General features: G+C 30.7%; 1 protein-coding gene across 1 annotated transcript in view; it reads right to left on the reverse strand.

Moving 5' to 3' along the window:
- The window catches only part of ANGPT1 (angiopoietin 1), a 1,835,232-nt gene that overhangs the window by 42,635 nt on the left and 1,776,424 nt on the right, over positions 1-16,173 (reverse strand). Inside the window, exon 8 of the mRNA XM_044065710.1 lies at positions 445-575. Within this exon, the coding sequence (XP_043921645.1) occupies positions 445-575 (131 nt within the window). The remainder of the gene's footprint in view (positions 1-444; positions 576-16,173) is intronic.

The raw sequence follows: 16,173 nt of genomic DNA on the forward strand, positions 1-16,173 counted from the left end.
TGGACAGTGGCATATGAAAATAACTTTCTTGGGTGGCGTAAGCTATGGAACCTTGCTGGCTAGGCTTACGTAGGCCCTTGGGCCAATAGCCTAGTACCTACCTATGAATCTATGAACCTAACACTCAAGCACACCACTAGCATAGTATTTAATGTTATTTATCTCTATCATACCAGTGGCATTCTACATTATTAGGATAGTAAAAGTAATGGCAGAATATGATTCTTCTGAAGTTTCCAGAAAAAGAAAAACAATTTGTTTGGTATTTGATTTGTTTTACAAAACAGAAGCCAGTACCTACAGAACAGAAACCATTCTATTGTCTGTTTCTTACAACAGGCATTTTTTTCAACTAAGATTCACACTGTACTGTTTTTTTAAGTCATTTTCTAACCACTAAGTAGACATAGTGATGCAAGTGATATAATTGGGAAACATACTTACCACCTGTTAGCATGAGAGCACATTTGCACATACAATTGTCATTATCTGCATCTTTTGTACTAAAATCGGCACCATGTAGAAATAGGCTGCTCTGCTTTCCTGCAGTTCCGCTATGACCTTTAACATATAATCTGAAAGGAAAAAAGAACACATTTTTTTGAAGTCTGTTTCATTTTTACAGACAGCACAATAGCAGCATGCGTATAATTTTGTATACAGTTTCTGGCACTTCTGCTACTTAGCCAGAAAACTGGCTTCTTTATTTAATGCATGTTCCAGCAGTAATTTTATATTTATGCACTTGGCTATCTATGTGTGTTATCTACATGGGTCTGGTTCGGCTTGCTGTCTAAGGGGAACATTTCATGGAAATTGCATGCCAGGGTAGGTGAGTGAAAGATGTTATTGTATTTCAGAAAGATTAGTTCTTCTGCTCTATCAATCTTAATGTTATGGCACACCAGAAACTCTTTTGGTGTGTGGGATACCATATTTAGAAAAGCTAGACTCTATGCAAATTTCAGTATGCACCAGATCATGGAACACAGACTGACAGTTGGTGTCAACTACTTAGGTGACTTGGACTTCTGTGTCAGCAAGCAGCCCTGAGCAATACTTTAGTAAGCTAGCCTGATATGTGTGTTTGCAAAAATGTTTGTTAGCCTTGTCTCCATTAGACAGACATCCATATTACATGAGTCAAACACAATCCTTTATTCAAAGAGGAAATGTACATTGAAGGCATTTACACATATGCATGCATGTACAAAAGCAGACACACACACGTACATGCTCGCATGCACGTGTGTGTGTATGTGTGTGTGTGTGTGTGTGTGTGTGTGTATAATAAATATATATATATAGCCTTACACACACACACACACACACACACACACACACACACACACACACACACACACACACACACACACACACACACACACACACACACACACACACACACACACACACACACACACACACACACACACACACACACACACACACACACACACACACACACACACCTAACAAATGTGCTGCCCAGCTCACCAGTATGAGATGTACACCTTTTTCAGTACTATCATCAATGCAGGTTTATACAGGATGTTCTGGCTTTAATACTGACACATGACTTATGGTAAACCCAAAGTTAACAGTCCCCTGTTCCAGTGAATCTATCTAGGAGACAACCTTTTGTTTGCAAATCTGTGTTTTACTCCACTACTTTTTATTTTACTGGGGAATTTGTGAGATATACATTTTCACTGTTCATGATCTGGGTGAAAAAGATCAGAAACTCCACTAAGACTTGTTTATTATTATTAAAAACACTAACAAAGATAAAAAGCTATCCTGGGCTAAATAACCAACTGTTCCTAATGGTTAATAAATGAAGCGCGAAAAAAGCAAACTCGGAAGCTTCTCCAAACCATAGAAAACACTTCAGTAACTAATGTTAAGCGCTTTTGTCCCAATAACCAACAAAATGGGACTTCTTCAAAACAAATAACATAAAAAAGATCACTCCTTATATAGAATCAATCAAAAAATCTTATAGAGTCCCAATGACACGTTTAAGGAAACAGTACATACCTTTTTAAAAACTATTCAAAAACACTTTCAATGCAAACAGTTCACAAACTTGTATAATAAAAGTCCTGTGTTAACAGGCCAATTTTAAACTTACTATAAAGTACAGGCTCTTTTCTTCAAAAAAGGAACTATAGTTAAGTTTTCATTAAATCCTGGGGGACTAGTGGCATTCAGCTTGAGTTGCCCTGCACCTCCCTAATTTCTAAATCTAATTCCCACCATCCTCCCTTGGGGTTAAAAGGTACTATGTCCAGTACTCCAAATCTAAATTTATTAGTACCTATACACTCAAGGCTGTGCTTGTAAAGGGCATTGTTAGTATTAGCTTTAGCAACAGCATATAATCTGGGTTATTAATCTGGGATTCCTGTCCCAGAGACTTCCCATGCTTTGGAAGAAGCTCCCAATCTACATTAGGCAGAGCTCGTCGCTAACATTCTTCAAAAGAAACCTTGATGAGTGGATGGTAAACAGAAAGTTTACCTCGGGGATCACTCCAGTGGCTCTGCTGGACAGAGGCACAGGGAACTAATCTAAGGGGGTGGCAAAAGCCAACACACTCTGGCTAGGTTTATAAATGCCTTCAGGCAGATAGCCTAGTACCCACCTATGAACCTATGAACCTATAAATGTTCATAAATTCTCTTTCTAAATTGTCTCTCAGTTTTTCCAACATAAAGCTCTCCACAAGTGTCACAGATAGCTAAATAAATAATACCTCTAGTATTACAATTGCCCTTTTTTAGTATAAGATTAAATGGTAAACCTTGTAGAGTTACACCCTGTTCTTCTAAGATATATGGACACTGTTTACACAAGCCACATCCTGTGGTACTCTTCAGTGGTAAACCTGAATTCAACATATGATGCTCAAATAACTATTTTAAATGTTTTCCAGCTTACAAACAAAAATAGGGGCTTGACCAACACTTTCAACAATTTCTGGGTTTCTTTTAAAAATTGTCCAGTTTTTAATAATAATATATTTTATATTATGAGAGCCAGAACCAAATGGTATAACCATACTTTTATTAAAATCTCAGGCGTCACCTAAAGTTGTACTTTTAAAACTTAAGGGGTGATCATTGCCCAAAAAGGGTTTATATTTAGTCCCCCATCTTGTGGTCACTTCATCAATAATTCTGATTATTATGATTGGGGATAACCTTTCTCTCTAAGAACATATTCAAATTATAGTTAACTTCACCCCTAAAATTTTCAGTTTGAGCACATTATTGCCGCTTGAACCAGTTGGCCCTTAATTTTTTTTATTGTGACTAGGATGATTGTTCTGAAAATCCAGGTAACTGTTGGAAAATATACCTTTCCTAAAAATTTTAGAACCAAACCTACTGTTAACACTATCTTTGAATAAACCTGTGAATTTAAAGTACGGACTGGAACTATTCAAGTAATCCATAAACCTTTCTAATTTTGAGGAAGACTTCCATAGAACAAAGAGGTCATCCAAGTATCTAAAATAAGATAACCAATCTCTTGAAAATTTGGAATTGAACACATATTTTGATTCCCAGGCATTTTAAACTAGGTTGGCATAAATGGGCGCGCAACTCACACCCATTGCCACACCTCTAATCTGCTTGAAAACAGAATGAACCTTGTGTATTTTTTGGTTTGTTTTCTAGTAATTTAACATCTTCTTAAAAGGTGTAAAATATTTATTCAGAAAATTTCAGTTTAAGTACATAGAAGTAGTAGCAACAATGTGATTGGCTGTGTGATAGTGTTGTTAGTAAAAGGCTTGTATGAACTTTTCATCAAGCCTGGAATACTTTACTCCATGTTGGAGGTTAAAAATGTTTTTAATTCTGAATTATATATCATCCTTATTGTGTTTGTCCATAACAAGTCATTCTATTCTTAGTGTAATGTTTAATGCACAAAATTATTTCATAGAAGTTTGTACATCTATTGTTCCAATAGATGCCAACATATAAATGCCTTTCATTAAATATAAATGGGTTAAATAACCCTTTAAGGAGGGGTAGTTTCAATAAGTATTTAAATCTACATAAAGTTAATTTACTAACTAAGTTAATTAACTTAATAAAGGATTTTCGACTGGAAACAGACTTCCTGCCTTTCTTGGATTACTTTTGAATACTTAGTAATGCTGTACAATTATATATTTTCTATTATTACTTTTTGTTTTGTTTGTCTTAAGGCGAGTTTACGTTTGCTACTTCTACTACTATTGTTTGATCTGATTAATATACAATGATTAACTAGAAATATATGGACTGAAAATCTTCCACACAGAGAAGTTTCTTACACTGTTTTTTTAAATCTACATAAAGCAGACATTGTTTTTCTACAGGAAACCTATTTATTGATTAAATATTTAAATAGATTTGTTATTAAAAGACTATTTGATTTTAATTGGCTCTCAGTTTGGTTCAGAAAGAAGATGTGTTCTTATTCTGTAGAAAAAAAAATGGCAAGTCTACCTAAAACAGTGGATTCCTATTCTGACAAGAATGGTATGCTAGGATTGGTGGTAATAAAAAATGATAAATACTATACCCTTAAAAATAACTATTGGATCCCTGGGATTGGTTCTAAAACAGTTAAGAAACACTTAGCTATTACAACACTATTATTCTAAATGAGTAATGTTGATAGCTGGTGATTTTAACTGCATCCTTTCAGACAAAGACACTACAAATCTTAAACAAACCAGGCTGTTTTCAATAGTGAAACATTTAAATCATTATATTAATACAGTGTATATGAGAGATATATCAGATTTAAAGCTAGATGGTTCTTTAAAATATGCTCACTATTCTTTTAGATTTGGGACTCAAACCAATATTGATAAACTATTGGTATCCAATGCATTATACTCCAAAATAAAGGAGGTACTAATAGTTTCATGTCCCTTATCTGACCACAGTGCTATTACATTTAAATTAACTTTAAGTCCAAACATTTTAATTTCTTGCCAATGACTGATGGCATATATAACTAAAATAAAAGGCTTTAATGAATGGTTATTAAAATAGATAAATCAATTTATGGAATTTAACATTAATGGTGAGGTCACTGATGTCATACTATGGGACATGTTAAAAGGTTACTTATATGGTAAAGTAAAGATCTGGTATATTTGTAAAAGAAATGAATGGGATAAAGAGTTAAATGCTCTCCAATCTGAAATTGATAAGTTAAATTTAGACTTTAAACCCAGTGATAATGCTGCAAACACACAGTTGAAAAATCTAAATCAGAAATACCTAAAAATGTTATATCATAAGATTTCCAATAATCTAGAAAAAAATAATTACTGTCATATTCAGTAAACCCCAAGAGCCTTCATAGAATAGGTATTAGATCAAAAAGCATGAATAAAATAAACTATATCAAGGAGATTGTTTATAAAGAAGGGAGTAAGACTATTAAAACTACGGATCTGAAAGGTATATTAAAATGTTTTAGCAAATATTATGAAGACATTAATAAAACAAAATCAAATCTGAGTAATAGGAAATGATTGGATAGTTTTTTAAAGAAAACATACATAAACTATCAAAAGAACAGAAAAGCAAGACTGGTAAGTCTTTTTTTTAAGGAATTAAAAGATCAAATTAAAAACCTTAAAACTAATACAGCACCAGGTACAGATGGGATGATTCCTGAAGTATATGAACTTTTACCTGATAATATTTTAAATTTTTTTAATGCTTTTTGAAGAAGGGTCCTCCATCATAGAGATATTCTCTTATTACACAAATTTTTAATTCAGATAAGGACCCTGCTCTATGTTCTTCTTATTGACCTATATGACTTTTAAATGTAGACTACAAGACTTTCATGTCTATATTAGCAAAAAGGTTAAATGATATGGTTTAGTAAATAAAGATCAGACTGGTTTTATAGTTAATAGGAAAGTTCATGATAATATAAAAAGACTCTTTTCTTTCAATATAATAAAATAAGACTGTTTTATTTGATTGATACAGCAAACAAAAATAAGAAAGAGTTATCCATAATAAGCTTAGACTGATAAAGCTTTTGACTCTGTGAACTGGTCATACTTGTTCAGAGTACTAAATGAATATAACTTTTCCACTAATTTCATAAAATTAATTAAAAGGCTTTATGATAACTCAATTTCTTTTGTCAAAATAGGCTCCTTTATATCTAGCTCCTTTGATATCTTAAAAGGTACCAAACAGGGATGCCCTTTATCCCCTTTGACATTTGCCCTTATTATAGAGACATTTGCTAACTACATAAGATCTACCATAAACATTAAAGGTTTTAAAATAAATGAACATTTTTCTTCTAAAATTCAACTTTTTGCTGATGACATTCTGCTCACTAGTAGTAATATTGAACTCTATTTTGATCATATAGTTAGTTCTATGGATTATTTTGAAAATATTTCAGGTCTGAAATTTAATCACATTAAAACAAAAAACTTTGCTTACAAACAAAGGGATAACTACTAAGTTAACTTCTTACAAAAAATTGTCTGGGACAATTTACAGTTAAAATATTAGGAATGAATATTGAGACTAATAATATAAAATCAATTTTAGTTAACTACCAAAAACTAATTGATACAATATCCAAATTGGAATAAATTATTTTTCACATTTGAGGATAGCCTTACATTGATCAAAATAATAATCTTAACAGTTATTAATTCTTCCCGTTCTAAAAATTTAAAAACTATATTTTACTAAAGTTCTTATGGTATCCCAATAAAGCAAGAATCTCCTTAGACTGGGACATCAAAAGTTGGGAGGAGAGATGCATTGGTTTCCCCAGTATTGACTTATATTCTAAATTTCAAATTATTAAAGTAATACCCAGTGGTTTGACTCCTCTTGTGCTTCCTGTTGGAAATCAATACAAGAAAATATACTAATAGATAATAACAAATTTGTAATATAAACTTATAGAAATTTGGACAGCAATACCTTTTTGGGTTTTAAAAGACTATATATTAAATGAAAAATATAAGTTTACTCTCTACCCTTTCATAAATATAAATCAAGTTCTATTAATTTTCAAGAGATTTATGAATTTAAATTATCTAATCAAAGATCTACTAATAGTATTTCTTATAGTTTTCACAATTGAATGCTTAATATCTTTTAATACAATAAATTTTTTTGACTGTAAGAATAATAATTTCAGTTATTGGCATACATTTCTGAATGGGAATAAAATACACAAGTCTGATTATCTGATTGCTAGATATAATCTGGAAAATATTAGTTGGTTAGATATACAAATATGTAAGGAATATATTCAAGACAAAATTAAAATATCAGTAGACATACAAACTAAACCTATTCCAAAAATCCTAGACTTTATCTCTAATACAAACAATAATCCATGTAAAGGTAAGTCATACTTGTCACTCATATATAAGATTATTAGAATTTAATTAATTCCCCCTGAATTGTCATACTTGAATTATTAAACAAAAACAAATAAAGAAAACTTTTCTCAGAAAAGTAAGACACTATCTTTAAAATCTGCAGAAAATCAATGTCCTCTCTATACTAGAAGATTTATACATGGTAATTGTTATAGATTTTTTTCTAGCACCACCACAAAATTGCTGTTATATATAAATCAGAAAAAATAAAATGCTGGAGATGCAGTGAAGCTCTTTTTTTTTTTTAATATTTTTATTCATTTCCAAAAACAAGAAAACATGAATGCATGTTATTTATGACAATGAAGTATTTACAAATTATTTAAAAAGGTAGGCTAAAACCTCTAAACAGATATCAAACATTAAAACCAAAATAAAGTATTTACAAGGGTGTCTATTGTTGACATATAATTGATTTTCTCTACAATTGTTTCCTGATTATAATCTGCTGCAGTCATTATTCTCCAGTATTTCAGTTACTTTTTGCCATGCTACGTATAATGATGTAGTTCTTTCAGTTCTTCCTTTAATAGTGTTCATTTCCAATTGCGATACTGCTGACACCATATTCATGAATTGCTTAAAAGTTGGAGAAGCTTTGGATTTCCAGTTTGATGTAATGTTCTTCCTTGCAATAGCTAGGAGAGTCCATAAGATTACATATTTTGTTCTTGGCACACAGTCGGGTACAGGTGCATTAATCAAAATAATAGATTTGGAAATCTGGAATTTATCATTGAATACCATTTGCAGAAAATAATTTATTTTATCCCAATATGGTTTAATCAAATGGCATTCGTAGAACATATGTTGCCAGTCTGCTTTTATTGATAAATCACATCTCCATCAGCCAATATTTTTCTTAAACATAAGTTCCATTTTATGAGGGGTTACATAAGATCTGTGTATGAATTGCCATGTAAAAAGTCTCCAATGTAATGAAAGTGATGTCTGCTTTGGAGAGAGAAGAATTAGTTTTTTATCTCTGTCATTTGGCACATGTCCATTAACTGATCTATAATAATTCCATATTTTGTCATTATTATGCATTTTTATTTTTTTGTTTGTTTTATAAATAGATGATAAGTATCCCTTTCCAGTAATGGGTTGATCCGTTAGTAATATTATATGTTCTATAAGGTTAGGAACATTTTGTCTTATTTATGGTTGCATTGTTTCTTGTTTGCTTAATATATACTGTCTTAATTTTTGTACATGTAACCACGAACTATCTTCCATATTTAATTTCTGTTTAATCTGGTCTATTGTCAGAGGTTTTCCAGAGTTTAGCAATTGATGCCAATATATTAATCCCTTTTCTTTAAGCATGTTGACTACTTCCATATTAAATGTTATTATATTACCTTGTGTGTACGCTACTGGATATAAAAGAAATGACCATGCTTTAATATCAGGATTGCTATTAATAAGATTTTGGAAAATTTTAATGTATAAGTAATGTATTTGGAACTTATATTTTTATTCTTATGTATCATCATATATTCCTTCATCAGCCATAGAAAATTGTTTGGTATGAAATCTGTATACTTATTTGCTACTACAAATCCTGATTTTAACCAGATTTTCTCATGAACTAGCTTCCATTTTGATGTATATTTTGTATTTAGCCATAATGATATTGTTTTAATAATGGATGAATGCAAATATATTTCTATGTCTGGTAAACCTATGCCACCTATATCCCAATCATCTAGATGATACTTCATAGCTATCCTTGGTTTTTTTGGATACCATAGGAATCTTACCAATAAATCATTTAATTGTTTTAGGTGCGATTTAGCTGGTGGCAAAGAACAAGCTTGTATGACATAAAGAATTTTTGGAAATATGATCATTTTAATTATATAAAGCCTTTCTTCCATTGAAAAGAAGAATTTATTCCATCTTTGTATTAGATTTTTAATAGTATTTAAGGTCTCTTTATAATTTGTTTCAATTGTAGTATCTAGGTTGTTAGTTATTATAATTCCCAAGTATTTAATTATATTATCGGTAGAGATATATTTATGGTATTTTTATTTAGATCTTTTTATTAGTATTTATAAGCAATACATTTGTTTTGTTCTCATTAAATTTAAGACTTGAAAAGTTTTGAAAGTTTTGAATTGAGTCCCATAATGCTTTTAAACTGCTATTATTATTTTTTAAGGTAATTAAAATATCATCAGCAAAAGTTGAATTTTAAGCTCTATGTTGTTGTCTAGTTGTATTCCTTCAATATTTTTATCCATATTATATTATTTGCTAAGGGTTCAATGACTAGCGCAAACAATAACGGAGAAAGAGGGCAGTCTTGTTTTGTGCCCTTAGTTATTTTAATAGATTTAGACAGACAAGATCCCAGTTTTATATAAGCCAATGATTTTTCATATAATGATTTTATTAACAAAGTGAAGTTGTTTGAGAAGCCATATTCTTCTAAAACTAACCACAGATAATCCCAGTTCACTGAATCAAATGCGCTATTTATGTCTAAGCTAATAACATTCATTTTGTTTTTTGTGACATTTATATAATCAATTAAGGAAAGAATTATTTTAATGTTGTCATAAGTGTTCCTATCTTTTATAAAACCTGTTTGATCCTCCTCTATCAAAAGTGGTAGTAATTGTTTTATTCGAGCAGCATGTATTGCCATAAAAAATTTATAATCCATATTAAGAAGTGAAATGGGTCTGTATGATGAACATTCACTGGGATCTTTATTTTGTTTCAGAATTGGTGATATTAATGTGTACTTCCAAGAAGGAGGTTTGTCTTTACCATTTTTAACTGATGTAAAGACATTCAATAACAACAGCAAAGCCTCATTTGATAGTAATTTAAACATTTCTGGGGTGGTATTATCTATACCTGGAGCTTTGTTTAATTTTAGCTTATTTACTTCAGCTTTAAGTTCTGTCATTGTTATTTGTTTATCTATTAGTTATACCTGCTCCTCTAATAACCTAACTTCAACATTGCTTTTGAGAAAAGCTTTCAATACTGAATGTGTTTCTGTTTTCTCATTTTGATTATTAAGTTTATGAAAAAATAGCCTAAAAGCTTCTAGTATTCCTTCTAAATCAGATACTTTCTTTTTGGTTTCTATATTATGTATTTCCTTGATTTGATTTGTTTTAATAATCTTTTTAGTCCTATTTGCTATTCTTTGTTGGTTTTTAGGGTTTATTGAATAGTAACATAGTTAAATTTTTTCTAAGTTGATCATTGTTTTGTGGTGTAGCGTCTCTGAGTATTTTTTATTAGTATCTTCTAGTTCTTTTATTAAGTTGGTGTTTCCATTTTGAATATCAAGCTTTAAATTATCTACTTTTGACTGTAATTCCATTAATTCCTTATTCCACTGTTTTTGTTTATTTTTATACCATCCCACTGCTCTTCCATATAGGTATGCTTTCAATGCATCCCATATATATATATTTCAGATACATCTTTTGTAAGATTGATATCTAGGAATGTTTGTGTCTCTTTAATATAAAATTCCTTAAAATCTTTGAGATTTGTTATGTAAGATGGTATTCTTGTTACTGATATCCTTCTCTTGAAACATAAGTCTATCTCAAACGTTATGGTGTTATGGTCCGAAAATGGATATGAAATTGTCTTGACTTTATTTAATTTAGAGGTTAAATCCTTTGTTATGTATGCTCTATCTATTCTAGAGTATGTATTATATCTATGGGAAAAATGTGTAAAGAATAGTGAATCTGGGATAGCATACTCATTTGTGTCAACTATATTAAAAGTTTCAACAAACTCAGATAACAACTTTGTTAAAGGTGATCTCTAACGTGTAGTTTTAGTATTTGTGTCAGTTTCTTTTATAATGCAATTGAAATCTCCAGCTATGATTAAATTGCCTTTGGTATATTGTACAATGTCTTCTAAGTGTTGTTTGGCCACTCTAACACCTAGTCCTGGTATCCAATAAATATTCGCTATTGTATATATCATTTCATTGATAGATATTATCACTAGACAAAACATTCCTGAGTTGTCATGGAACGTGTTTATGATTTTAGGCATTAAAGTAGTGTTTTTCCACAAGATTGCTACTCCCCTTCGCTTCTGATTATAGGTGGAACTTACTAGTATTGTATAATTTTTATTGTTTATTTTATTTATGTCTTCCTGTGTAAGGTGTGTTTCCTGTAAAAATACTAGTTGCACTTCACATAGCTTTAAATATCTATAAAGACTTCCCCTTTTGCAGCTATTATTTAAACCATTTACATTAAGAGATATACATTTTGCAATTGGATTTATATTAGCTTTGCTTTTATCCATATTCATATACTCGTAACAATGTGTAGATGTGTGTACATGAAGAGAATGACTTGTTCTTTCTTCTTCCAACAGTATTACAATAGATATAGACACCCAATAAAAGTAAATTACAAGATCATAACTGAGAACAATATAAGATAAACAACCACCAAACCCCTCCATGAGAAAAAACATCTCATCCTTGAATGATCTAATCATTCAAGCGATCTCTCTAAGTCTGCATTTCAGCATACTCCCCTGGCCCCGCCATATGGTAGTTTTATAATGAAAAGTATCTTATATATCTTTTAAGTATACATGTACCTGTCTTTACAGATTACTTAAATACAGTCTTTATCAATTTTTAATATTTTATAAAACACTAAGGCAACACAACTATACATAGATTTAATACTTAACTATTTGGTTTTGTTTAAATTGTAAAGGAAAATCTTTAATTTTAATATATCTTTTGTGTAGCAATAACGGTTATGCATCTTAAAAATAATATGCTTGCTGTCTATCTCCCTTATAGTGTGGGTGGCATTCATAGGTATCAAATTTATTGTAATGGTCTACCCATATATATATATATATATATATATATATATATATATATATATATATATATATATATATACATACACATACACACACATATATATATATATATACACACATACATACATACACACATATATGCATACATACATAAAAAAAAATGTTAAGCATTATATGCATCAGTTAACCATGCCACAAGTTGATTAAATCAGAGAGTATCCGTAACAATGAATATAACGTTACATTTGTATTGTCATTTATCAGTAATCTTATAGTTTTCTTTTAATTCAAAAAGTCATATTTTAGTGGTATGAATGCTACTAATTTGTTTTTGGCATTGGTATTATATAGTTTAAGACTATATTTCTTAGCAATTCCTATATATTTATTAGTGCCACTGGCATATTTCATCGTTAGTGTACCACATATGTCATATGTCAAATAGCAACTCATACTCCTTATGATATTACAGGATTTATCTGCAGCATTATAACTGTAAGGTTGGAAAATATGAGAAGCAAAGTAGGCTTTAAATATGCTATAACACAATTGTTTGGTACTTATTACTGTCAACTCTTCTACATACACAGGAAAAGATAACCTTATATGACCATCAACCATTTTCCTTCATTTTTCTCTTCATCCTTCTATTCTCCATTTTTAATAAATATTTGTTTCTATTGTGGCTTCTTTGAATTTAGTGAGGGTACTCCATATCATATTATAGATAATATACAACATTCAAACAGAGAACATGCCCAATATAGAGACATATTCTCAACTCAAGTGGTCCACACCATATATTTATAACACTGCAGTCAGAAATATACTAATGGATATGCAATAACTAGCAGCTTTGCAGCATGTGTGTGTCTCTAACAAGTACATACCTATAGGATATTAAAAATAATAGATAGCACACTCTTGTTTCATAATTAACAAATGCACACAGCCTGGTATTTACTTTCATAGACAGAAATTAGACCTGTTACTTATATGCATATCAGGTACCAACAGCAATATGTTAGTAAATGCCTATGCTATTCAAATCATATTTTAATGCTGATTGATATGAGATGTAGCTGACAATGGCTTTAGCATTTGTGATGTTATATAATATATATTCAGTATTATAAGTAAAAGTATGTTGCATGTCTATTTGCAATCTAAGGTTCAAGGCTGATCAATTTAGACATACAAGACAATCTCTTTAGCCTTGGTTATATAATGGGAGTTACTGTGTCTCCACACAACCATTCATTTTCAGAGAGGATGTTCAATATTAATATAACTTGCCTCTAATAAAAGCATACTTATAATTCAGCAGTTCTTTCCTATATATATATATATATATATATATATATATATATATATATATATATATATATATATATATATAAAACAATATCATAAGCAAGTCTGAGATTTTTTCTTGCTCATTACTGCTTGATGATTGTGCTACTTGAACAATTTAATATTTACAGAGTATCTTGATAATTAAATAGCAACTCCTTTTTACCCTTAAAATGCCTAATAACACATAGCTACATTCATGAACCTTAATTGACTTACTATCCTTAAGGTTGAGTACACTAGCTGCTGTGTGTTTACAATTATGTTATATAGTTCCAGTCAAGGACTTAAATATATTAAATTGTTATAAAATTAAGTTAAATTATAGTAATTTACGTGGGTGATCTTATCAGAAAAGATTATAGTAAAGTCTGTATGGGTTAACTATTCATACAGTTTCTTCCAAGTGATATACTTCTTTTTAAGCTTTGTGTGCTGTTTATGTGTACAATTCAAAATGAATAACAAATATTACAATATAATAAAACGTCATGTATGTGTTGATACCTTCTAAATTCATTAGGTACTTCAGTGTACTTTTAATATTTGTTAAAACTCTAAAAGCACTTTGCCGTCTCATAAATAGTGTGTTGGTTACTTTAAGTAGCTTAGGAGCTGACACCACACCCATACTGTCTTGTTTGAGTGCTGACATCACTCATGACTGTTTACTTTCATTTTGTGCTGTTAGAAGGTTTAACACACTGTAATGGATTCTAACTGAAGAACCTTCATTCAGGGGTGGTAAAATAAGAGTTCCCAGCTCGTGACCATGGCGGGAAGACAAAAACAAAGTAAGTGAAGGTTTTAGGGCTTTTTTTAAAACTGAACACCAGCTCATTAAACTTCTATTAGTTTTCTTAACATTAAGGACATATATACAAGCCAAACAGTTGTTTGTTAGTCAAAAAGGCACTTTTAGCATCAAAGAATAGATAATTACTTTTCAAGGCACTTTTTGACAGTTATTACTATCAGTTTTTATATATTATTATGTGTATTAAGTACATCAGTTTAGATATTTCATGCAGCTTAGTGTAAATAATATAAAAAGGAATCATGCTCATTTAAACACACCACATTAATATGTCAGTGTAAATACATCATATTCTATACTAGCAGTAAAAGGCAGGTAATTTATAAATGAACTATCTAAACATCATTTAGAGTTAGAAAAATCATGACTATAAGTATTTTCACTGTAATAGAGAAAGATATGTTACCTTGCTTTCTTTAGGGTTGTTTCCTTTAGTTATAAAATGTCCTGCTTATCTTGTATTTATATTGTTTCAAAGACTGACACATGTGTAAAGCATGAATGCTTTTAAAGAACTTTTTTGCCTTACAGAGCAAATAAAAGACAATAATGTTTGTGTTTTTCATATGTCTTTTATCGTTTCTTCTTCTTCATATCAGCAGTGCTCCATTCATTTTTTTCTAAGTGACGCTTAACCCCAAATTGGGAGAAATCCATTTCTTCCACATTATCCAAGGTTTTATTAGCTGAAAGATAAGAAACTGTTGCTTGCAGAGTGTCAAAAGTTTTAGGACCTTCAGTAAAAAATATTTTTATTCTTGCAGGGAACAGCAAGTGGACTTTAAGTTGTCTTTTTTTCAATTCCTTTATCAGAGAGAGACATTCTTTTCTTGCAGTTATAACTCCAGCAGAATAATCATTATCAAATCTGATTATTTTGTCTTTGTATTTAACTGGAGAAGTTGACCATGCTGTTTTTAAAATAAGTTCCTTGTCCTGTGATGAAAAAAACTTTACTATTATTGATCTTGGGTGATTTTTTGATTTGATGGTTGATGAAGCAGCTCTTAAGGATCTGTGGGCTCTTTCAATTCCATAAGAAAGAGCTTCAGGCAATTTTAAAACTTCTGATAACCAGGTAGTAAGGGAAGTCACCATGTTATCTCACTCTGTTTTCTCTGGTAGCCCATAGATGCGAAGGTTATTTCGTCTGGACCTGTTCTCTAGATCCTCTATTTTATTTTGTAATGAAGCATTTTGTTGTGATAAAAAATGTAGCTGAAGATCTTGTTCTGAGAGTCTGCCCTCAGTATCATTTAAGGATCTCTCTATGTCAGCTATTTGAGACTTCTGTTGTGTCATTATTTCTTGTAGTTGCTGTATTTGTTTTGTAGATCTCTCCTCAAAAGTGTCCAGTTTGGTATTCATTTTGTCAAATTTCACTGACAAGTCTTGTATAGCATTTAATAAAGACTGTATCTCCTTTTTCATCATCTGGTCCTGTGTGGTATGCTTAGAACAGCTCATTTTCAGTAGATTCAGATACCTTCCTTCTTGTTTTTGACAGGAAAATTAATGTTTAAAGCCATATTTTTTGCACTGTAGACTTCTAGTGATATTAGTAGAAGTAATTCAACAAAATAGGTTTGTCTACAATATTTAGTTTTTAAAAATTCCTGTCAGAAATATCTTTTGAGTGCAGAGCTGAGAAAAGATGCTGCCAACCAGTCTACACCCTAGCCACGCTCCGCAGTGAAGC

This window comes from Protopterus annectens, chromosome 3.part0 (genome assembly GCF_019279795.1).
Source record: "Protopterus annectens isolate FY-2018-M chromosome 3.part0, PAN1.0, whole genome shotgun sequence".
NCBI classification, from domain to species: domain Eukaryota; kingdom Metazoa; phylum Chordata; order Ceratodontiformes; family Protopteridae; genus Protopterus; species Protopterus annectens.